At 40.1% G+C, this 26,598-nt stretch overlaps 1 protein-coding gene across 1 annotated transcript in view; it reads right to left on the bottom strand.

Annotated features, from left to right (window-relative positions):
- Positions 1 to 817: 817 nt before the first annotated feature.
- Positions 818 to 26,598, bottom strand: part of TPGS2 (tubulin polyglutamylase complex subunit 2) — a 119,617-nt gene continuing 93,836 nt past the window's right edge. The window contains exons 5-7 of the mRNA XM_086960311.1: positions 19,247 to 19,360; positions 15,659 to 15,822; positions 818 to 6,410 (exon numbers count right to left, since the gene is read on the bottom strand). Of these exons, the coding sequence (XP_086816437.1) occupies positions 6,183 to 6,410; positions 15,659 to 15,822; positions 19,247 to 19,360 (506 nt within the window). The 3' untranslated portion in view covers positions 818 to 6,182. The remainder of the gene's footprint in view (positions 6,411 to 15,658; positions 15,823 to 19,246; positions 19,361 to 26,598) is intronic.

Genomic DNA, 26,598 nt, shown 5'->3' on the forward strand with positions numbered 1-26,598 from the left:
AATCTGCTTCTATTAATTATTAAATAACCTGCACAGTCTAATGCTAATTTAATTATCCATAACCCAATTAGTGACATGCAAATCATGTAATTCACCACACAATAAAAATTGGAAAGATGCTTGCTAACACAACATTAAATCTTTAAAAAAACGACTTTACTTCATTCAAAGTCAGCCAAACAGAGCAGAAACAGAAATAAAAGAATCCAGAGTTTTCCCCAAGATCCCAGTTCATGGGTGTCTTTTGGTTCTTGCTATTGTAAATAAGCAGATTTCTAGATGGCCTTGATAATACATACTAAGGTTAGAAACAAAGCACCCTACTTACAGCGTCTGCTGTAAAGGTCTATTCTCCTGACAGGTGAACCAAAGACAGACATTTCTTTCTTAGAACCTCAACAGAATACTGTCTGTGCTTTCCTGCAGGAGACACAAGAACTAATTATAGCCACTTCAGGATATAATACATTGTTGTTTTATTGTCTGTCCGCTCAACCCTGGACAAAATCTCAGCCATAGATACCACGTGCCGAGCTCTACCATATCTAAAGTCTTCTTGGATATTGCTAATAAGTCTTGCTGTTTCACCTCTTCCAATGAGGAAACTCACCTATTCAATTGCCATGGAGTTGGGGCTAATATAACCTGAAAATGAATAGAAAAACGTGTTTGGACTTTGATTGCGTTTTATCATTTCCTCTTTGCTCACGCATCCCTTATGTGTCTAAAATCACATTGGATCGCTGTATTTGTAAATAAGTAAGTGTTGTCATATGGCTTTAAAAAACAATTGTGTGTTAAGATTCTGAAAAGAAAATAGACTGGATCTTGTTTTATTCATATGTAATACAGTAAAACAAAGTGTATATGTATAATCTTAAATTGATACAAATCATTTTCCATGGGCACTGACACTTGCAATGGATTTAACCACAGCTTCAAACGTGGAGCTATATTCAAAACAGAAATATTAAGGCTCCAAATCTTTATTTTCATTTCATGACATGAAAAAAAAGCTGTGACAATAAAGGCACAAGTGCAAGAGCTTTCACCACATAATTCATGTTTAGAACCTTTGATTGACTAAAACAATTAGATCTAACTGAGAGGTGATACCATGCAGCTTCGACTTAACTAAAACCTTGCCTCAGAACATACAAAATAGATATGGGGTAGCTCTTAAAAGAAAAATGACATTTTTCATGGGGCGTTATTACTGACCTCACAGACCAGGAAAGCAAACCTTGTGTTACCTATGATGTCACCTAAACTCAGAGGTGGAAAACCATCCCACTGTGGAAAGCACCTACGCCTCATTCTGACATGTGGGTCCATACATAGTTATCATCATCACACAATTACCTTTTTATTAAAAGTAAAAATGTGTCGTATAATGTTTGTAAAAAAAAATTCTTTTCATTTTTATGAATTGAGCTTTTCAGTTATTTATTGTGCATACCCTGTATTAACATTGTTGACAATAATGATATTTTCTTTTTGTTAGTTTGAAATTTGGAATAATGTTTTCAATATCAAACATCTTGGTTTTTTTTTCCTAACATCAGGCTATAGTTGGCCTTTTGTTGGATGTCTATTGCAAAGTTTTTCCTGGTTGTGGTAAGGCTCCCTTTGCTTTAAGTAAACATAAATCAAGTTCGATTTGTTTTGCTTTAGGAAGACTATGAACGATATACTAGTGATAATCTAATTTAGCTTTTTATTGCTGCAACATCAAACCAGAGAATGACATAAGTTTGAAAGGCATATCATTGATAGTAACAGAATGTCGGACCCATTCACGACATACAAATTTATAAGCAAAAACTAGAACTTGAAAGGTAAATCTCATGTTATTGTTCATCTTTAAAATAACAAGATGATACAATTTTACGATGAAGCTGTAGATCTCTGATCCATCCTTCTTCTGATTTCATAATATAGTTACGCATGTGCTTACTGGCAGAATGCTCTGAACCAAACAGTTTGCATTTCCTACTACACAGAAACACTACAGCCCCGATTAGTCTCCAGCATCACCCGTGCTTTGTTGTCAGATTCAACATGGATTCTACAAATTGTTTTAGTTTTTATGTAGTTTGTAAGTAGTATTTAAGTGAATAATGAGTAAGATGACTCTTGTATACAACAGACAACTAGTAAGCCTATGCAGGACCATTTTCTTGACATGCAAATAATTAAATAAATATTAGGAGCCATTTAGATTCTAAAATCTAATAATATACTGCGACATGTTTACACTCATTTTGAGAGTTAATTTAAAGATATCAATATATTTTGCATACAGTAGTTTATTTGGAAGCCGCACGGTAGTAAACATTCTTTTCTAACTCATTTCAGTATTTTTTTCCACAATGACTTTGTTCAATGTTTTATGGAAGGCAGTGTAATATATGCATTGCTTATGCTTCTATTGAATACATATTCAAGACTTTCCCCTTTCAGTGTAATGTGGTCCTTAATATTTCTAGAATAGTTCTTCAACATAGAAGTTATCTGTCAAATCAATTACACAAGATCAAATCAGGTACACTATTGGCATGTGATGACACCTTCAAGTGTATAACATTGCCTCTATTCCACTGAAGCCAAGAAATTTACAAAAGGAAGGAAAGTGTATGACACAGTGGAGCCGTTGGTGAGTGTAGGTGGAAGTACAGCAGAATATTTTCATATCAGACACTACACTATTCTGTATAGAATGGGGAGAATGAGGCGGAACTTAAAGAGGCATTGCGCCATATGATCAATAAGAACAATTTAAACATAGCAACCTGCTATGTGCACCAAAATACTATGGAATCACTGGTTTACAAAAGGGCTATGTGCCTTTTGGGGTTCCTTTACCTGGCTCTGACATTTTAGGGATTTTAGGATGTAGAGTATACTAGAATATCAAATATCATTCTTCAACATGCATACAAATCATGAAATAATATGTTATTAAATTATGTGGTAAAACATATATTAAAGTTATAGCTGGATGCTACCAAAACCTCCACAGTAAACAAAATGAAACTCACAGAATCTGAACATCCTAAAGACAGGTTCTGCTATACAACTTCACGAAGTTCTGGCCTTCAACTAAGGGGGGTTAATACATTGGACAAATGCTTCTCATAACTATGATCTGAACAAAATCTGAAGAAAAACCCACACTATTGCCCTCCCTGACCCCAACACCTAACAATCATGCAGAGAAACTATAATACCATCCCTTCTTTGCCTCTAACCTATTTCCCAAGACTGTAGCTTGTGTAGCTGTGTACAAGATTTGCAATGTCACCTTCAACCAGTTTGTCTTACTTTCTTTCCTATAACTATATAACACAACAGAATATAAATAAATAATAAATACATTTCAAATCAAATATACATATAAAAATACACAAACAAGGCCATGTTTCAAAAGCTGTAGGAGACTTCATCATTCCTCATCGACTGAGATCGCTTGGTTGCTTTTTTCTCTAGTGTGGCACTTAGTTTTAAAAGAGATATTTTCAGTAGTAACTAAATTGACATTGGTGGAACCAGCCGACATGGGTTCTAATCATAACCTGCACACTGAAATATACATTATTACTTTTATCTACAAAAATGGATCTGCTGATATTAAAGATCTGCCTACCAGTATCATGAAAAATTTAATTATCTGTTCAACCAGGCACCTTCTATGCAAGTCACCCACTATTTTCCAACCGTTTTAGGGAAAACACAATATAATCTGCACTTAGTACTACTGGCTTTCATGCACTGTATTCCTTCTTTGGCTTGGTAAGGCCAATGCAAATACTGTTAGTTCCATAGGAAGTGGCACACTACATTGTATTTTTACACATGAGAATAGGAGATAGCTTAAGAAAATTAAATTGCCATTTCCATAAAACAACTCAATAGAATGCTAGAACAAAAAATGGTCAGCAGTTTTCTTAGGATAATTGTCAATAATTTTCAGACAAATCAAATATTTTCAATACTGCAACTGGTATCAATGGAAGCCCATTGATCTACAATGTTAGAGAATTCAAAGTCTCACAGCGGAGTGCCTATCCTTCTGTTGAAGTGTTTGGTTTCTCAAACTGCTTAACCTGAGACCCAGGATCCTGTGGCATACGTTGTTTCTTTTGCAGCACAGCTCTAGTTCAAGATAAATGACTTGTAGTACTATAAATTGAAATAAAACGTACATATTAAGGTCACACTACCATGTGGCAATCTGCAGATGTAAAAGAGTTTTACAAGCGAGTAATAGTTTTAGTTTTTAGTGTTGTCCGAAAATACTTATTATTGATTTATAGCATATAACATGCAATCTGTCATCAGGCCCAGATGAGGTTCAATGAAACCATGCATCACATTTTCTAAAAGAAAACGTGTCCAGTAATCTAAAGTAAATATATTTAAAGTAGGTCCATAAGGGTTGGACGCATGCCTGATTATCTGACTAGCCATATAACGTAAATGTACATACAGTTAATCTAAGTGGGACTCATTAACAGGGGTCATCTTGACAGTCAAGCCTGAATCCAGCTGTCTTGGACCTTCATTGATGACAGATGAGCTTTAGTTCATTACTAAGTTCTGTCTTTTTTTCCATAATCAGTGAGCACAGAAGTAAATCTGAAATGCTCAAAGTTAGTCCCAAGGCTAGTTCAAATAAAAATATTAAATACAGGTTTTGTTTTACCTAATTCACTAAAAAACACTACAATGTGGAGGTTTTATCTAGAATTTCAAAGGATACCTAAAAACAACTGTACATTTCCTGCTATGTTTGTTCATGTACATTAGCTTGTTTATTTTTAATTTTGAAGACAAGCCCATGAAATGTAATGCTTATTGGGCTAAACAAGGTTTTCTTAATACCAAAGCGTATTCATAACTATATAGCATTCACGACCAATGCCTCTACAGACATCTATAATTTATGTAGCCAAAATTTGAGACTTCAGACATGCAACAGGCACTTTAATAAGGTAATCTAAGCTACTGGCATTAACAGACTCTATGAACTAATTTAGAGTTTGGCTGGAGAAAATTTTCCTGACAGTAGTAGCCTTTGTTGACATTTTGTGCTCTGGACATTGCCTTGTCTTATTCTGCAGATTAGATCTGCTGATTAGGAGTATGGCAGTTGTCTTAACTTAACACATCAATCTGCAGGTTTACTGCTTCTACAAGTTTGGGAGTTTTCCCTTTAAGGACCCTTATCTGAATCTGATCGTAGATAGTGGATACGGACCACAAATACATTTGCCTCGAAAAGTCTGAAAGTGGGCGTTTTTTCCTGCTCCAATAATCACAGTTCATAAAACAAATTCTGGAGGCTCAAGCTTTAACATCAGTTGCTTGGAAGATTCAAATTCAGACAGTTGCTCCATAAGAGAGGTGGTGAAGGTTATATATGCTCTGTAATTAAAAAGAATGATGTGCAGCAATACCTACACCTGGAAGCACCCTTTTTCCTAAGATCAAAATAACAATTATGTTTCAAAGCTCTTGTAATCATTTAGAAAGTAAATCAAACTCTCTGACCATTATTCGTGTAATTTGTAAACATGTTATAAAAGTTACAATATTTTAATGCATTGTTAAAATATTGTTATTACGTCTTTAGATGGCCCCATATTCACAATTCTAGCTCTATTAGTAGTAGCATCATAGCATTAAGACTAGAAGAACTACTTGCAACTCACATGTCACAATCATAGAAATGTTAAAACGCCTTTAGGCGTACCGATACGTCGTACGACTCTCTCAACCTCCCGCATTTTCACTTGATGATGTGCCAGTTGAGTAATATAAACAGTGTTCCTCCATATTCCTGTAATGCAAGTCAAACATTGTCAATCTAGGTCAGTGAAAGCCCATGTCAAAGTTTCAAGTTATCCATGGTCTATGTAAATGTTTCTCATTTAGATTAATTGCATGGAAATACTGAAAATCCAGTATAGATCTGGCCCTGTGGACGACGAGTGATAACCTCTGACAGGCGTGTTGATTTTATGCAAAGGATGCCACAGGCAGACCAGTTGCCTCTACAGCATTTGTGATGACCAACATAACTCTATGGGTCAAACACCTGCAGTTCAGTGCTATGAAATCTTGTGAAGACTTCAGAAGTCAGACTTTCCACTAGATAAAGTGGACAAAAGAAGCATATGCTATTTCCTCCCAGTGGTGCTTAAAACAGATGTGTTCTTGGCAGTACTCGTGTTCCCATGACTTTTTGGGGAGGATGTTGGCTGGGCTGGTAACTTCTTCTTGGTGACTGGTGTTTTGTTCTTGCTTCTGAAAACCTTGTTGGTATCAAGCTTATTCACAAAGGCATCTGTCTCCTCAGTTAGCAGAGCTGGGTTGAAGGTGAGGGGTTTGTACATGTTAAACCATTGCTGTAAAGCAGAAATTAAAATGAATTTGGAATCAACAAATCAAATCATGTTCACACAGTTGAGGATTCACATTTTGATTCTTAAGATGCAGCAAATATTCCTCATTTATAATGTGGCAATTTTAATAAAAAGGTGGTGTTGGAACCTGGGATGTCAGGTCACCTAGGGTAGCCTGGCCTAGGGTCAATCACAGAAACTAGAGGCACATGTGTTAAGGTTGCAAACCACCCAGCAGTAAATTAACGCAATAACACTCAAAAAGGACACTACACCAATGTTGGAAAAAGAAGTGCTTGTTTATAAAAATAGTATTTGCTCTCTTGTCTTTAAGAATCACAGTTTAGTACATTACAGTTTGTCTTGAACATTAATAATACTACTTTCAGTAACGCTAACTTTTCATTAGACAGTATCAACAATTCATTACATTAGTCTCCCAAAATTTGGTTAGATTTAACTTCCATGTAATTCTATACCTTTCCCCCTCAGCACCTCTATTCACTCAAAAGGTACACATTTAATGAGAGGTTTCAGTTGTCCTAGACTTTTACATGAGAGCCAGCAGCTTCTATGAGGAATTCTTCCCCTCCCACTTAATCACAGTGAAAGGCGAAACGAACAGTGAGCCAAGGCACTTTTCATGTGCACTAGAACTAATTTTCCTCAGAAGGGAAAGACCTTTTCTTGAATCCCACACCTCTAACCCCTAAGGTGCTTAAACCCTGGGAGTGCTCAGTCTTCCCCTTCACCCACTCACTCCTTACTGTCTTGTGGGGCTGCACTGCCAAAGTCCTCCGGTATCTGGGATGACAGACGGCTCTTACGATGTCCCAGCCGGCAACTGACGAGTCCGCTACCTTCCCCCAGCCAGCTGCTCAGCTCGGTGCTGGCGCGGGGAAAACAACACCAACTGCGCAGGCACTCGTGACGGGCTCCCGCCCCTTCCCCACTGCTCAACGCCGCTCCTCCGTGTTGGAGCTCAAGCAGGGAAAGGGGTTCTAGGAGCGGAGAAGCGCCAGCACCTGCTCCCTCGACGTTCTTCCTCCCGCCGGTCCGGGGCGTCTCTCTCCCAGCGGTGCAACCGCGCAGGTGCGGGAGACTAGCGGCACCAGGCGGGAGCCGGCCCCGATCACCTGACGCTAGCAGCGTCTCCTATGTTATGTTATGTTATTGGGGTTGCTTATATAGCGCACGGCTACTCCAGGGAGTGTCCCGGCGCTTTCTGACCCCAAACTACACGGGCCTGCTCACTTCCAGGCCCCTCCTTCCAGAGATAGCTGCACTACTCGGGGCATGCGCGATGGCGCCTTCTGTCAGTGACTCGCCCCCACCTTCTCCTCACTCGGGGCATGCGCGATGGCGCTGTTTGTCAGTGTCTCACTCCACCTTCTCCTCACAACAGAGGCGCTACCACAGCAACGCGACCAGGGCCCCCGGGATCCCGCACACGGCTGAGACGGCGTTGCCTCAAGGACACCGGCACCCCTCTCCTTTCTCCAATTCACGAGGAAAACAGGGGATCTGCCGACTGCACGTCCGGTAAGGACTCTCAGGGACACAAGGGCATTAGCCTTCCCTAATACCTAGGGAGGTGGGAAACAGCGCTGGATCTCTTCTCACATCAGCTCCCACTTCCTATCCCTAACAAGGTCCTATTATCACTCAATACTGGACGGAGGCTGGTGACAGGGAATGAGGGTCACTCTTTCAAAGTCTCTTCCACTGGGAAGAGGACTGCGCTCCACAGCGCCGCAGTCTCCTTCTCCTTCTCACACCCCTATCCTTCAAACTAGAGGTTGGTCAGGCGCCCAGGGTCTCCAGGAATCCCATGTAGCGGGGACAAGTCAAGTAACCCAAGGGAGAAAGGGTGGTAAATCAGTAGGTCAACCCTCTGACTATCCTACCCCCACCTTATGCTACAGCCTGTCCTCCAGCTGACTCTCTCTGGTTAGACAAAATGGCTGACCAGCATTCCGCCTTTTATAGGCTGACCCTCAGAGGTCCAGAAGGGACCAGAAGGTTCTGGAATGCCCTATTCTACTCTATGGGACAGGTTCTAGGTTTGTCAGTTGGGACAGTTGGTAGCCACCATTTTGTGACTCCAACTATATTCCTGTCAGGAAAGGCCTCTAGGTCTGAGGTGAAAGACTATGAGGGTGAAAGAACACCTATCCCCTTGACCAACACCTTGAAAAAGCTAGTGGACACAAAAATTAATAAAGGTATGAGGGGCAAAAAGGGGACAAAATCAATAATAATTTGGAGGGACTACGCAAAAAGCCAGACAGGTCTAACAGGTGGCCTCTAAATCTACTGCAGTTTTTTCTCCCCAATAATATCCACAAATTAGGCATGGTATCATCCTCTAGTTTGCAGTGATGATAAGTGGCCATTTTAACCATGGGTATTTACCATTGAGAATGTTTCCGTTACTTGAACCACCGAAACATGGTTATCATGCACAGATAATCTGAAATATGTTGTAGTTCTAGCAATGTAACACTATGACAGACTGAATTACATTCATTAGGTACTCCCTACTTTTTAAATATAAGAGAACAGAGACACAGGGAAATGTCATCTGGTTCCAAAGAAATAGATTACAAAATAGACTACTAATAGGAACATGCAGACCCGGTACTTGTATGAGTTTGTTAAAAAATGCATCCTTGTGTTTATACCATATGCTGAATCCAGTATATTTAAACCCGAAAAGAAGTGAAAGGAATAATTTTTTTAACGCAAATTCTCAAAAATGCAAGTTCTCAAAAAGAACTAGCCCAATACATTTGTTTTGTCTATATGTCATAATTTCCTATTAAATCCTCAGACCAGAATATAACAAGATAAAATGAACAGTTAAAAATAAATTACAAGTATGTCTATTTTGAAGTTATTAAAGAGAGAAATCAGTAGCGTAAACAAATTGATTATTTGGGGTGGGTGACTACTCGTGTAAGAGAAAACCCTCAAAGTAACTATATTAACCTGAGCTATACCACCTAAGAGCCATGGCATAGAGTAAACTGGCTTAACTTAGGCATGTGTAAAGTATGTATGTAATATCATAACCATAATACAGCCGCAATGCAACACAATACAAATTCCAAACTGAATTTGAAAAACACAGTAAAATTTAATTAACAAAATGACCCCAAAATGACAAAAATCGAATAAAAGGGAATCAGAAATATGATTTGTAATGTTTTAAATAGGAATAGCGCTGCATAAAGTTCCAAGGATAATCAATTGTTTCGGTAGTTAGGGACCGAGGCGCAACTTGACACTGATTGCGATGTGCTACCGGTTGGTACATCAACTATGTTTGTCCTGGTCAAAGCTTTTACCTCTATGCCCCAATCCACGGCAGGAGTGCACTTCTAAAACCCTTCATGACCTCAGGAGAGGCACTTAAAGACTCACAGGATGGCAGGCAGAGGCAAACATGCAGGTCCAGTCCAGTCCAGGTCCAATTTCCACTAGTCAGCTGGTCACTTGCAGCAAAAGGTCTCTTGCAGTTTGGTGTATCCCTGTAGCTTTAATGGGAGGTCAGCCTACTCACCCGTAGAGTCCACTTCTTTGTCCTGGGCATAAGAGGGAGCAGGACCAGTCCTTTAGAGCTCTTCTGGGTTCACAGACGCAGGTTCAGTCCTCTTCTGATCTTCGTCAGGTCTAGGAGTGTTCTTAAGTGAGTACCATGGAGATGTCATACTTATGCCTGGTGCAAGTTAGAGGGTGAGAAGGACTAGCCAATTTGATAAAATTTCCCAGGGTCAATCCTACCCACTTTGGGCATTTTCAAGACAGCATACGTCCTTCGGACACACTCAACTTGGGCTTGAGGGCTTGGGATATATGAGGGGAGCATACAATGTTAATCCTAAAGTCCTCCTACATCTAACATTGAAATCCAGTTTCGGGCAGTTACTATTGCCCCATTATACCCAGAGACAGAAGGCTGTTAGAACAAAGCAGGGTGCTCTAGCAGCAGGCTTTGAAAGCTCATAAAAATGTTACCACACTAGGCGAATTGTGGAAGGTACTGTTTGTGTTTGGATTAAGTGTTTATTGAGTAAACTTGAAAGATCTCTGTCCGGCTGGACATGTCACTCTCAATATAGATCGACTCTGTCTATATTTATTGTTGTACATATCTCTTGCATGCATGGGACCACTGTTGTTTAAACAAACCAGACTTGCAGCTCTACTGACTTGAATAATTCATCTGATGTAACTGTAATGCACTTAACGCATAAACTGGTGTCAAACTGTGTGATCATAGGCAAATATTTGGCAAATATAGTTCAGCATGTCTGCTGTACAAAAACTCTATGATTTGATTTAATAGACTACACTTTTGATATGTGTATAATAAGAATCTAACTCACAAATAGGGTAAACGTTCCCTGCCTCTTGGTTCATTAATAGCATTGTCATAAGGACGGGGGCATGTTCATGTTTAAAAACGCACTGTTAATAAATATATTGTTAAAACAGGATGTGGTAGTGCACTGTAATTTACAGACAGCATATTTTCTACTGAAATGGCCACAAACGTTTCCACTAACATGCTGTTTTACTGATAGAACTATAAAGTGTGCAATAGATAATATGGATATTTCAGCAAATATGTATTAATTGCACATCACAAAGGCAAGTGTTTTGATTTGTTTTGATCCTATTGAAATCTTTGTTTCCATCACACTTCAGAATTGAAAAAAAAGGAATGTGAATTTCCAAATTTTGAAATGTATACAGTTAATTTAAAAGCAATTAAAATATGTGTTTAGAAATAAACTGACATCATACAGCCTTTCATTTCATGATTGTTCACTTTACAAAATCCTCTATCTTTGAAGTCAGAGAAAGAAAAGTAAACACCAAAGTCCAGGATATAATAAGCAGCAATTTGCAAGAACAAGCTGATATTTGACCTCTGTCTTTCAAATGCACAACATATGTAACATGATAAAAACATTTTTATTTCTCTTTCCCTTTCTGAATGAAAAAAACATCTTTATTGCCAGTTCTAGCTCACGAGAGAGAAGAATGTGGCATGGAGTGAACCAGATTTCGAGCACAGAAATGCGATACCAGGACTTCCTTAGATTTTAAGGTAACTCATTCTTAGTTTATTCTTCGGACCCACGATGACAAGCTCTCAACCAGTCCAGAGCGGCAGCCAACTGACCAGCACTAACGCTCTAGAACTGGACAGATAACAGTTCACGCATAATCAACGGGTGAGCGGTGACAAATACAAAAGAAAGCAACTTGGATAATTATATGTACAAATAAATGCAAGAATACTACATCAGGCCCTAAAAATAGCTCACCCTGATAAAATCTGACTCGCTATAGCAAATGAGTGGGTAGATTTTTCGAGGCCAGCAGCAGCCACCCAGTGGATACACAAAAATTGTTTGGCATTATGTCTCTACCCATTGAAGTATGACCCAAGAGTATACGTAAATCCCCAGCAGTGCTGTGAAGGAGGATTTGACACGGTAATGCCAAAAAGGATGCTCACATCGATTAGAGCCTGCAAGGATGGAGGAACAAAGAAAATGCCTTGCCCAGGTGGAGGCTAACTTTTGCAAGCAACATGAGAGGCTTCATCAAAGCTAAAAAAGTTCCTAAGCACTGCCCACTGACCATCCAGTTAAGGCAACAACAAAATCTACCCACATCAAGGCTTTTGTTCTCTTCTCTGGGAGCAGTATACACACCTCATCAAATGATAATTATTGGATGACTGAAGTGGGCAAACAAATGCAAATGGGCCTCTTGAGGCTTTAGGCAGGGAAGCACCTATTCCTTAATAATTATAGAAATTTGACTTCACCATTGAACTGGAGTATAAAAACTATTACAAATAGCTCTAACTTTTTTCTAGCGGTTTCCTAACCAAAGTTAAATGTAATAATGCAATCCAGTTTTTTCCTATTGAACAGCTAGTCTTGCTAGAGTGAAAATAGGCGCTGGGGGCTTTTCACTGTAAGGTTGTGCTTAACAATAAATTCCTACATGTCCTACACTTCAAATATCATGCACCCTCCCTTATGGATAGTAAAGCCTACATAGGGGTGACCTATACATATTTAAAAGAAAGGGTTTGCGATGTAAAAGGGATTCTTTCTACAGGTTGAATTTGTAGTTTAGCACTGCAACAGCTAGGCTACAAATTATAGGCCTCTAGTCATGTCTGCCCTGTCACTGTAGTGGATAGCAGAATGGGTGTTACAGCCCAGTAGGGAAATTCAACTTACAGGCCCTGGGTACCCCTTGTACCACATACTGGGGAGTTACAGGTACGGTAAATATGCTAATCAGAGGTATGACAAGTTCACTATGTTGAAAAGAGTGGGGAGGGTGCACAAGCACTTTATCACTGGTTAGCAGAGTTCTACAGCCAGTAAAAAATATAGGGTATAGTAAAAGGAGAAAAATCCAGGGTAACCCTGCAGACTTTCCTACAAGTAAAAATGAAATACATCTACCATCAACCTTCATTTCTTGTTTTACATTAGATATGTAGGGATGAATGTCCAGAAATAGTGACAATGGCATTTGTCACAAGATGTTTCCCTGGATTTTGCTTTTCAACAGTTTGTGTGTGGTCCCCAATCCGTAGGGATCCCTAAAACTGCAAATATGATGCATCCCAGGAAGACTTTTGGTGAATGGGGAAAGGCTGCACTGGTTCCTCCTACATGTAAACTCAAAGGCGTAGGGCTCACAGCCCACTCTGTGTATGTCGACTGGTTGCAGTGGATTACAGTTTTTGAGGTCATAAGATATCAGGAATCCAGTGGCTCATACTTGCCAGGGATAGTGTTCAGTGCTGCAGGGACGTGGTCTCATTTCTCGGACGCCACAATACAGGTTTGCTTCGAGACGGTCTTGGAGACTGTGGTAGACAGCCCAAAGGCGGCTTTTGAGGCCGAGTGTAGTGGAAAGAGCCAGAACATTTTGAAAAAGCCAGAACATTCTGGAAGGAATCAGAAGATTTCAGACACTTACAGATCAGTTACAGCTGGGAAGATTCAAGCACTAGTCACAGTGTTACACCTTACCTTGGAAGAGCAGTTGATGGTGCTCTACTCCAGTTGCATAGTCCGCAATGTTTGTGATCCCTGAACCCTTTTTGCTTTGCTCTCTTTTGCTTCCCCCAAAGGGATAGGGCAACTGAGGTGAGCCTTTTTCTCCACTGATACTTATCTGCCCTTCCTACCTTTTCAGAATTCTTGCTTCAACATCAAACATCAAAGTCATCCTGACATCTACCTTTGAATTTGGTTCACGGCTGAATTCTGCTCATGTGATAGCTAGCCATTGCATCTTTGCTTCCACCCACTGGTAAGACATTCTACTGTTACTCACAAGACATTGTGGTACCTTGATTTACAAGATTACGGGGGTTACTAGTCAGTCTATTGCAGACAGAGGGTCTTCGACTATGCTTTCCTTCAACCTATGCACACGAGGTCAGCCGGTTGAGATACTTACGGAATGTTTCTTTACCCTCTACCATCCGTCCCCTATTTCCCGTACAGTCACTTCACAAATTCATAAGAATAAGAGATGCTAGAGAATTCTAGATACTTATCATGACTAAAGAACCTGCTTCATGGTCAGTAATGGAATCGATAATTCTACACATAAGACATCAATGGACTGTATGGAGGTCTGGTGTGGGTGAGAAATGTATAACGGCTCTGCACAAAGAAGAAACTCTATGAACTTGGAAGTTCAAGCAGTGTCAAATTTCTAAGATCTATGATCCAGCCCTTTGGTTCATTATTTTATTAAAAAACAAAGTAAGAGACATCATGGATGTTACCCTTTTCGAGACTGTTGCAAATACAGCTGTATCTTCTGCAGTATGGAAGGGGACTGCCTTGATTTTAACATATGGCACAAGGTAACAGGACTGATTCATTCAGCTAGAGATCACTTAACAATGTTTAGCCCTATGGGTAATGTACTTGTCAAGGTGTCACTTCTCCATTAGGCAAATCATGCATGTGACAGCAACATGACATCACAGGATTTAAAAAACATGTCTTTAAATGACGTAATAATATCAAAAGGTCTCATATGGATGTCAAAGAGGGCCTGGATTAGGATTTTGTGACCCTACACATTATGCATTTGTCGATTTCCCAACAGAAGTAAAAAGGTGCTTCAGCAGCTGTTATGGAGGCAAATTGCAGGATGAGGATTAGTTTAATCCGGTTTTCCATGAAAAGGCACAGCAGCAACCTTTCCTGCGTTGGTATCAGATTTTCCAGAAGAATTGGGAAATCAAATAATAGCACTCCTTAAACTGAGTCAGGAGCATGTGCTGCTCCAATTCATTTGCACTTCAGGGAGCTTTAAATAGTCTTGCTGTTTGCTGTAAAATCAAGTTCTTATTATAAATAAGTGCACGACAAAGGTAAGGACTTCACTCATAAAAAGAGCAAAGCTGGACAGAGGCTGAATGGGGATCTTCTAAAGGAATGAAAGGCATAAGAATAAAACTGCAATCCTTGCAATGTATGCATTGTTCCACAAATTAAAGACTGCTCCACCAGTATCTCTTTTAGCATTAGTTGCTGAGAAATGGTGTGAGCAGTATTCCCCAACCAACAGGAAAATACCTCAATGTGTTAAGTGCCTATGTAAATTGTTGCTGAAAGACATATCCTTAGCTTTGCTTCCCAACAATATATTGAGAAAATATTAAAACCAATTCCCACTTCTGCTAAAAGAACGCTAGAAAACCAAAAAATGATGGTGGACAGTTTTCATTAATCTCGGCCACTGGTAATTACTTGGGGAGGCATTCCAGTCCATGGTTTTGTTGCCAACTATGCTGCTAAAGACAGAGACCACACATATGAAAATGAGTCCTGCTCAAGTGTGAAAAGTCCAGCTTGAACTGCCAGGCAAGGTCCGTTCCGGACTAATTTTGGCTTTTTTGGACCTCATCAGTGAGGCACAACCAGAGTCCAAATAGCACAGGACCCATGGCTGGTCACTTAGAGCTTCTCACTAATAGGTGTGGGTGGCATGCTTAATCTATTACGGAGATTCAGTTTCTAGCTTAGTAATAACATTTCATTAATTCCCTTGATGCCAATTAAGCAGTATCAGAATTATCTTTCATAAAAGTAGGTTTACTAAACAACCCACTTTTAATCTCAGAATTAAAATGTAATATCAACTTTTATTACAACAAATACATAGATTGTGTGGCTTACCTTTGCCTGTGGGCTGACACCAAAGCTTGTGAATGTGTACTGCCACTGAGGAAGGCCCAAGTGGGTGATGAGAAGCCTGTAGTAGGCGGTGAAGGTTTCTGTAAGAAAATGCCAGTAGAGAGCTCTGTCTAGAAACCAGATCTCTGTATCCAATGACACAACCCCTTCAATTAGAAAACAAGAATATAATTACCAGCATGAAGGTGTTGCAGGAGGAAGCTCATATTTGATCTAATAAATCACTTTCAGTCATTGAAGAAATGTGTACATTGATTGTTACTGCAAAACAGCAACAACATTTACATGCAAGGGGAAAGAAAGCCATATGACTGCTTTGGTCAAAATTGTGCAGCATTAGGGTAACTCTAGTCCATGCAGTGTACCACACTCATGTCTGCTTGCATACTAGGAGACATTTTACCTTAACTAGTTATAGGATGATAATGTGGGTTGAATTGAATTAAGTTACAGACGCCCCCAAATTCCCTACCCACAACATGACTGACACAATGTTTTGTCTATCTGTGCCAATAAGGAAATACATCACTTGTGAACAGATGCCACAGTCTTATGTAGCGAATAAATGGTAATGGAAAGCACACTCTTACCAAAATGGTGTACAAGTAGTGTGAACTCAAAACCAATCAGAAAACTGGTGTTTATCAAGGACATCATGGTACGATAACTCCCGATTTTGTATTGCTTCATAAAACTGGTTTACTCTGCTAGCAGGAGGAAGGTCTTTTCCAGTAAGATTAAGAGTTTTTAAATAAAAAAATGTACTTACTGGAAAAACTGTCTCTAATGAATGGCTGTGTGCCATATGGATGCTACCCTATTAAAATTAATTGATTAGAAATACAGTCAGGCGATAAAGGAACACATTTGGAAAATTTCCATTTCATACATTTCCCAAATGTCTTGGAACAGAAAGATACTGATGAAAACAGCAGTCACTGAAACCAGTGCAAATATGTATGTTTACATGATGTTGATGAGAAATTTGTAGAGCGCGACAATACCCTGGGGTGTCCAGGCGCTACCCGCAGTGCATTCAGTACAGAGGAGATAGAACAGTTAAACCAAGAACAGCCAGGTTTTGAGGCCCTTCCTAAATTTAAAGAGACTATTTTCTTTTTTCAAAGTGATAGGCAAAGAATTCCACAGGTTTGCCGTTGTGGCTGTAAAGCTCTTGCCACCACACATGCATTAAGTAAAATGGTTTTCATGGGGTTACCCATGTTCAATAGAATTCTAAACTATCCTTATACTGTGGTGCAAGCATCAAAAATGCTGAAATTTGGGAGCATCTCCATATTTTTTGGGGTGTTGGGGTAGTGTTATATAGAACAATCTAGACCTGAAGGTTATACATGAGCACCAGTTGTGCGACAGATGGACACATTCATTTGTAGGTCGAGCCTATAGCAGCAGCGCACATGCGCTGCTCGCTTTGAGTGGCATGCAGTATTCAGTATGGCGTGGAAGCTCTGTGGCACTCTCTGCCCATCTTTTTCATTGGCTTAGGTGCTAAATGCTGCCTTATGATTAGTTTTAGGCTGGTTAATCCCTTCTCATAATGGCAATGTTATCATTTATATCCTTCCATGATTACTGGCCCCTTTACTCCGAACACTATTTTCTTCCCGTCCCTCTCCCCCCGCCCTACCCTCAGGCAGTCTGTGACTTCTCGAGCCACCGCCCCCCTCTCAGCGCACTTCCATTCGTGCCTTCTTGCCAGCCCTCACTCCCCCGCCTGCACACCTGTTTCCAATACAAAAGGTCTTGTGTAAATGTGAGTGCTATTGCATTGCAAATGTTTGTTTTGTTTGGCACGGGTAGATTAAGTGATTTGCCCCGAATCACAGGATGTTGAGCGTCCTTGCTGAGACTCGAACCCGGTTCCCCAGCTTCAAGGTCTACCGCTCTAGCCATCAGGCCACATCCTCACATGTTCAACATCTTCTTTAGTTTTTTAGAATTAGGTTAGATAAACATAATGACTTTCAGATGAACAACTAATCTTAAACATGAAATAAAACATAACTGTTACTAAGTGACTAAGTAATATGTTGAATGAAATCTGTATTAAGTTAATATACTGTACATTCTTGACAGTAGATTTCCTGTATTTAGATGGAGATTTCCTGAAAGCTTTCCGTTCAGTATATCAGATTTAGAGCATAGAAGCATTTCAGAACTAGTTATTTTGTCTTTTTATATATATCGGAGACTAAACCCAGTTGGGCAGCAGAGAGTTTTAGAAATCAGAGTACACATATAGAGCAGGTTTCACAGAGCTTACTTAGGATATAAAAAATACAATTTTATAGTTTAGAGTAGGAGAGTAAAATAAGGTTCCACATAAACAGTAAACAAAATAATCAAGGCACAGACAAAAGATATCTATTTCTATTCATTCCTAAAGAGTTTTCGGAATAAATATAACATTGAAGTCCAAATATATATGATCTTGTCATAAGTCAAAGTTGAAAGTGATGTTTAGGTTCTTTTTTAAAGTAAAATAGGAGGGGGTTTTCTCAGCAAAATGAGGCTGAAATGTAAATCTTTAGATGAGCTGCCTAAAACCAACTGCTTTAGTATTTTACTTTGTCTCTATACTCAAATGGTGTTGGCGCTCGATACTGAGCAAAAGCCTCCTCAGATCATCAATTTTCAAACTAGGGAACTTTAATCCGCAGTGTGTAGAATCTTATCAACTATACAGACCTGCTTGAATAAGCTTCTAACTTTAATCAGAAGCCAAGTGAAAGTGATCAGGACTGGGGTCATATGTTCTGATGTTATTCTTCTAGATACCAATTATTTTGTACAGGTGCTCAATTTAGAGGGACAAGAGATAGATTTTGGGTAAACTAATGAGTAAGGACTTGCTGTAATCTTTGGTTGCCCCAAAACTGAGGTTTTACAAAATTGGAAAGAAATAGGAACAAGGGAGTGGTTGGGTGAGGAAAGTGGAGGTGTGGTGGGAGGCGCAGGAAATGGTTTGAAAGGAGACTACACACACGGGGGCGTGTTTACTAAAGTATATATTCATTTCAGTTGTAGACCCAACAAATGTACAATATATAAATAATTATTATAGTATTGTAGAACGTTCAGAGCAGTGAGGAATAAATGGTACACATTCTTTGAATGCCCAGCACCCTAATAACATTGAAATCTTACTTCTAATGTGGTGGAATGAAGAAGTGAAATAAGGAATATTTGAAAAAGGATTTGTTTTTGAGCAGAGGCTAGTGGGGCACTGACAGTGGATTGGAACCAGCAAACAAAGAGTGGACAGGTTTGACTATTCTCATTCTGATTGTTGTCCCAAATACAACACTCCTAACTCTATGTTTCTGCACACATGTCACTGTCTAAAGATGTCCACATATATTTTAAGCCTGATCCTTTATGCTATTTTAAGAAGATTATCGACCCATTTGCAGCACCTGACATATCAGTGCAGCTGCTGAATCAGGGGGGATTTTTATTTTAAAAAACGCGATCAGTACTGATTAGATTATAATTACTGTACACTTACACTGTTATGGATTGGCGATCAATTGAATCATAATTTACCTTTTTTGACGTTTCTATAAACAAGACAAACTTTGCCATTCCCATTACAAGGGTCAAGTTCAAAGATGAGATTGCGTGAGTCAAATGATGGCTTTTCTCTCTTAGTTTCAGCTCCTTCATGAAGAGAAAGAAGAATACTTTTAGAATCTATAATTTCTGCTCTGTTTCTCAACTGGATTTACTTTAGCGGGAACAGATTTCAAGCATTCACCAGGATACTTATCAATCAGGGTGAAAGAATACCTAATACAAGAAACATAATCTTAATGTCCACATAAAACATATCAATGTGCATTGTTATAACAATGGTGGAATCTATTTTTGCAGTTCATAATCAACAAAAACCCATTGCATTACTGTTGGGAGTACACCAATATTTTAAAACATCAGACTTTTATGGTGCCAGTAAATCTTTTCATAAATAAGATGTAAAATATTCATAACATTTGGAAACCAACCCATCTAGTTAAATCATTGTGGACAGCATCAGGGCATGAACCAAGATTTGAGCATCAACCTTCACTACTGTAGTTTTAGGCAGAAAATAATCAAGGGAAATGGTGCAACTCCTTCCTCAAATGTTTGCCTTTCCAAAGTCGCTGAAGTAAAAAATACTTTGATTTCTGGGGAAAAACCATGGTATATTAATCTTAATTTTCAGGAGTCTGGCTCACTGAAAGTCAATCGGATCCTTGATTCTTGCAAGGGCTGAGACTGCCTTCCCAAACATCAAATGTCCCCATTTCCAAACAGCCCGGTGCAGCACTACAGAAAGACTGAGAGCAGGAAGAAGTACTTTGGATCTAACTCATGGGACCTAGAATCACTAGAATAAACCTCAACTTGACATTTATTTAACTTGCACATGACACTTAAAGACCCTGTCCTCTTAGAAAGCAGATCTGTTAAACCTTTAACTGTGATATTTTACAATACAACCTCTGCCTTACAAGATTAAATATGTGGGACCCTTGATGAGGTTTCAGACTCTTACATTAGCTGTAATATTTACACAAGGTCTTTGCAATGCTATATTGTCACAATTTACCTCTTTTAAATCATTCATATGCCCATTTTCCCCCAGATAGTGACAACGAATAACACAAATGGTCCCCAATGTTATCCTTTGGGTATTTTAGCAGGTAGTTTGGTAACTTACTAAGAAGAGCTTACTTTTTTATTAGGTGCTGACTAGAGGTTTTCCATTAGGGTAAACAGCAGCATTAGTACAGAGCAAGTGTTACCAACCCACACTAGGCCATTTCTCTAGACCTGACAAGAAGGCCCCGCTGGACAGGACATTTAACAGCTCCAATATCCCAGACATGTGGTGTCCTGATCATCTGGAAAGATTGTGAAAAAAGGGCCATGAACTTTTCTGCTTGGATCATCATCTTAAATCTATAATGACAAGGAAGAGCTAGAATTTTTGGACTTTGAACTCGCATCTGCTAACTGCTCACTCCACAGAAAAGTACATTATAAACCAAATGATTAGAATTCACGAGTTAGCTTTGACTGCAATCACCTAAAACTGCCAAGAGAACATCAACAGTTAAGTCAGTTAATTACTGCACATCTAATGCGACGATAAAAATCTAGTGTTTAGTCAATTCTTGCACATCTGATATAAATGTTCAGGAGAATTTCCAAGTTCAAAGTGATTCTCTAATAAGGAAACTGGAATCCAGAACATATTCTCCAAAACATTATAGAAAAATCTTTATTACAGGCCAATGTGAGAAGTGCAAACAAAAGAACTGCCTGTGTTAGTATTCAAATAACTTTATTCGGCTTTCATAAAACCATGAAAGAATACAATAGTTAAATATGAAACACTTATTTACAACTATTTTATACTAAATACAATTGCTTTTGATCTCAAAGTTCTATGACGGGAGTTGGCAACATAGCAATAAAAAACAGAGTAAAACACAGTTAAAAAATAAATAAAAACTCAATAAAAGACAATTACACAAGCAATACAGTCCTATGATCTCAGTAATAAGTAGAACACCTATACGCACTGGTTACTTTTCACTGTGATATATAAATAATGATAACAATAAACTACACAGGTTGGGCAGCTCAGATACACCATACTTTACTTGAAAAGACGTTAAGGGCGAATTCTTTCACACGATATGGGCTTGCCCGCTATACATGCCTACTGGGAGGCTATAATTAATGTGTCGGGCCGATACTCGGGGTGTTGTTGCCAATCGACCCTGGATTTGTCCTTCTGGAGATCCAGAGCGAGGTCGCCATTACTAGGGCCCAACTACTCTTCGCCTGTCTGGGACTGGCGGTAGCCAAGAGACGTGGCTAGATGATTTGGTGTGGTGGAGAATCTCACAATTAAGGAATGAACAAGGGGGATAGACCTCTACATGGCAGCTGAACATACCACACATCTGAGCAGGGGTTGCACCAGAAACTTCCACAAAGTTTGGGGTCATGGAGACGACATTACGGATTAGATCTCTGGGATGCCACACATGAGCTCACGCCACAGTCTGTAAGTGAAGTTAACATTCTGGGATGTAGGGATCTTTGCTTCTGGACACAGTGGGGGAGGGTGGGTTCCACGAAATGTCAACAGTATTTCTTAAATTTACCATGGTGCACTGGGGATGTTGAAATACTGTCAGAGATGACTGTTTTATGCGACTGAAGTTACAGTTTTGGCATTTGTATGTACTTGGCATATACAAAATAAAGAAATTTGCAAAAAACATAAATTATTGCTGTTATCAGAGTATTTTAGAAGTTGGATGATATGTTTTGTCTCCAATGACATCAACCGCGCGAACATCTCCCCTTCTAGAATACAGCGTAGAGAAGCGGTCTACCCACTTGACTTCTCAGACTGAATATATTAACAAAGGGAAGCTACCTTTCTAGGCTCCTGTTTGCAATGATGTGCCAAAAAGAGCAGTTATCTTTGCACCTAGCAGCTGCTAGTAAGTCTTGTCTACCCAATCCCTTTTGGCGCTAGCAAAAGCGCAGCCTTGTACTAAGCTGTGCTGCTGCTACATCTAGGCCGTTTGGTGGCCCTCCTGAGCTCACTCTTTGCCGATTTACACTTTGGTGCCGATTCTGATTTCGTCCGGAAGGGCTCCGAACAATAATCGGAGCCCTTCCGACCGAATCATAATGTCCCGGCCCGGATTCCTTTCTGACCGAGCCATTCCGATGGGCTCGGTCGGAAAGGAATCGGACTCGGATTTCCGATGGCGTCCGCTGGGCTCGGAGAACTCGTCTGCAGTCTGGTAATCCTTCAGTACTCCCCCTGCCGCCTCTTCTCGACCAAGGGAGTACGATGGCAGTTTTTCACTGCCTTTTTGTGCCGGTGTTTCCGGCACGAAAAGGCAGTCGGAAACTGTCTTTAGGGGCCCCCAGTAGGGCCTCCATGGGTGCGAGGCAGCTAAATGGTGCCCCTCTGTTGATCCCTGCACCCGGTAGCAGGCAGCTTGGGGTGACGGCCACAGGGTGCAGGGATGAACTGCACCCCTGCTTTTCACAATGCAGGCATGAATACCGCTCGGAATGCATGCTCCCATTGTGAAGTATACGAGTGCGACCGAACAGGGTTCGGTCACATCGTACTTGCAGGGCCGTAACCAATGACAGCAGGTCAGTTGGTTATGGCTCCTGAAAGATGTCCGATGGACCTGAGTGCGTCCGACATCGGAATCGGCCCCTTTGTGTTGAAACACTAATGGCCGCTCCCAACTGTAGGTTTATTTTGGTTACCTTTTTAAAGAAATACAGCTTGCAATGCCTCATAAAATTCCCTGTGGGTGACTAGCATAAACTCAGGAATTAAATACACATTTTCGAAATCTGCGATAAAATATACAAATAGATTGTGTTAGTACTTTGGCCCCATCTCAAATCAACATAAGAAAATTATTAATAAGGACAGGTGGCTCCTAAACATCAGCAACACAAACGTCTATTTTCTCTTATATATGGTAGGTGATCCACACTTCTTTTTCCTGTTCCTGCCCTGTGTGGTGTGACAAGAAACAGCTTTCCAAAGTAGTTAAACACACAACTCTTGGATGGTACTATACCTGCACAACACTGCAGTATGTGGTAATGCTCTCAACACGCAGGTATGCACCCCACTCATTCTCTCAACTAGAAGATGCCTATCAGTTTGTCGGTTTTGATTGATGTTAAAGGGTTAGGTAATTTAAATACATTTCTCCTGATGACATTCACTGGGGATACATCGGGAAAAACCTTATAATCTCTGAATCATTCCTTTCCCAGTCTTAGTAGCCCACTGTAGATCATATGATGATGCATTGCACCCAGAAAAAATTTTAGAATTGTCCCAGAGTTGCTGCAGTTATCAAGTCTCTTTCACGTCGGACGTATCACAGGACATTTCAATGATATAGTTTGGAAGCCATTAACAACAGCACACTCAGCTTCAAAACAGCATCAACAGATGAGCGGAAATCGGCATCTGCACTAAATGAAGCCAAGAAGCGGTACTTACCGGCTGTCCTGTCGACTCCAAGCTTCTCAAGTCTATTCTCCAGAACGATAGCGATGGTCACCGCAGAGTCATGAAAATTGTTTGACAATTGTCTCCCTCTGCGCTGTATTGGAAGCTCTGCCACCCAACCTTCTCCAATGCTTGCCTGGTCATCTCCACTCATCACGAGAGCCTTTAATATGCCTTCTACCTGCCATTATTTTTACTTCTATGCTGTCCTTCTTCTTAGTGAGGTGGTCACTTCTGCAATCTCTGACAAACTAATAATCCTTGAAAGATTTTATATTTTTAAAGCATTACCGGTTTGACCACAGCACTTGGCTATATGAGAGTTTGTTTTAACTGCTAGTGATTAATCCACTGAAAATTCTTAATCGAGTAGTATTTTAAGGCAGCAGAATGCAGATTTGCAACTGGAAGAGATCTAAGTGTTTTTGAATTCAGTACGAAAAGGTTTCTTCGCATGGCACAAAATGGTTCTCTATTCTCAATAGACTAACCCACATCATTATAGTATAGTCTCTTGAATTCATTATGGGAACAACGTCTTTCAAACTACCAAGCTTAAGAAACCCAGCAGGTATTTTGCTAGCTTCTTATCCCTGGCTGATTACATAATATTCTGCTTCTTTTATTTGATTCAATTATTTCTTTCATAAGGATTGCTTTCCTAAATGACGATGCTTTGATGGAGTACTATAGCCTTATTGCCCGCCATAGCGGGCTATACCGGCTATTAAAGACCAGGTTCTCGCCTTAAAGGTCTGAGACTTTAATAGCCGGTATAGCCCTGCTACGAAGGGCTATAAGGCTATCAGAACATTCTGCCACTAGAGGTCAGAATGTTCTAACAAATAAAACAAAGGCTTCTCGAAGCTCGAGGGGATTTAAATCCCTGCAAGCTCCGAGAGGCCTTTGAAAAACATTGGAATGTTGCTCTGCAGGCCTTTACCGGCCTTTACCTCCCAGCATTCCAATGTTCTAATAATGTATATAGCTATCAGAGAGTGGTCTCACATACACTTAGCAAGGTGTTCTATTTGTGGCACTTCGGTCTCTTAACACACTCACTCGAAGAAACCTATCTAGACTCAATACAAGTTTATGCTTTCCTGATTTATGTTTTTTATTTTATTTTTTTAGGTTTTCTGGATATTATCTAAGTACTGATTTGGCATCATACTTTCTGCTCTGACTCTTAGCTTTGCCTCTCAGTTGTGCGTTGCTATGTTTGCACTTAGTGGCCAGGGGTATGCCCAGACGTGGAGCCCTGCTCGCTGTGCCACTGGATTCAAGCTAACCTAGCTGATAGAGGCAATACCCTGAAACCAATCCCTGGATACTTGTTTCCAGTCCAGGGAGGACCTGGCCTGGCAGTTTGGGTTGGACTGTTCCCACGAGGACCTGGGTCAAGACTGATTTGCATATGGTTGGGTCAAAACTGGGCTGGCATAGTGAGCAAAGGAACAATGGATTAAACCCAAATCACTTGACTGGGGGTGAGTGGTTGAAAAGTTTCAGCACTCCGTCGATCATCTTGCTGTGTTTGCTACTCTTAGCAAACTCGGGGAATTTGAAGGGAGGTTAAATTCACCAAGGATTATACATTGGCCTTAACAATGGATCAGGCTTTACAGGAGACCAACAAACCATGAAGTTTCATACATACATGAACATAAACAGGGCATGATGGATACTCCCCAGAGTTATTATATTCATGTACAGCCTACATTTAATTTGTTTATCTGCCCAAGAGATGAAGAGTTCTGCCCTGCATTTCGTAGTCAATCAAATTACCAAGTTTCTAGGAAAGTTTTCTATTATTCTATCTGTCCATGGACCACAAATTAGGCTGGAGTGTAACTTTAAATACGTCGGAGTAATTGAAGTAATTTTGCATTAATCTTTTGATGTAAAATTACCAAAAATGACGCTCCCGTAATAATGAGCAAATTGGCACAAAAATCCGTAAACAAAGGAACAACGAACATTTGGAGCGCTAGTGGATGCCAACTGCTGCTGTTCCTGATCTGTAGCATTTAGCAATATTTTTGTAGCACAACATTCACTCGTGTCCATTTTGGATGCGAGGATGCATTCTGCATCACGAAAATAGAGCTAAATGCTGGGCTACGCTCCTCAGGACATTCTGCGTATTCTTGTATAGGTTTTCTGTAATTTTGGGTAATTACACTACAGCAAATTAAGAGACTTAATCCCACCTCTACCACTAATCCTTTGTCAAGCTTCAGAATATGGTTATTCAGATAACATGGTGTAGGCTTTAGGGATGCGGTTTCAATTTTAGAATGACACAAGTGCTTAGTGGCCTGAGATCTATTTGTTACTAGTAAATTGTTAAACTAAATTAAATGCTTCCTCTTTAGTGTTCTCAGACCCTGGATGCAGTAAGCGCTTGCTCTAACCGTGCTCAACCCTCTTTTCTTCAGGGGGGCACCCCATTTTCGCGCTGTCTGCAGAAACTTTCAATTAAAGGAACTTGGGTTGTTCTAGTGGGGAGTATTCAATCACTCAATCAGTACTTGTAAAATGCAGATTTTCACCCTTGAGGGTATCCAGATGCTGGGTTGCTGGTCTTAGTCGAAAAGCCAAACCTTGAGTCTCTTCTGGGTGTCCGTCAGCGAGGGTGATGTTCGGAGGTGGACGAAGTCTCAGGACTTGGTGGAGAGGAGAGGGAAGGAGAGGCCTCCGCTGTGGCTACAGCGGATGCATGGAGTCTGTGCGAGTGAGACAGAGCAAAGTTTTCTGTATGGTTGATGGAAATTCATGTATGCTGGTCCTTGGTCGTGGTGAGCGTAGAAGACGTATGTCAGTATCA

Source organism: Lissotriton vulgaris, chromosome 3_1 (assembly GCF_964263255.1).
Source record: "Lissotriton vulgaris chromosome 3_1, aLisVul1.2, whole genome shotgun sequence".
NCBI classification, from domain to species: Eukaryota; Metazoa; Chordata; class Amphibia; order Caudata; family Salamandridae; genus Lissotriton; species Lissotriton vulgaris.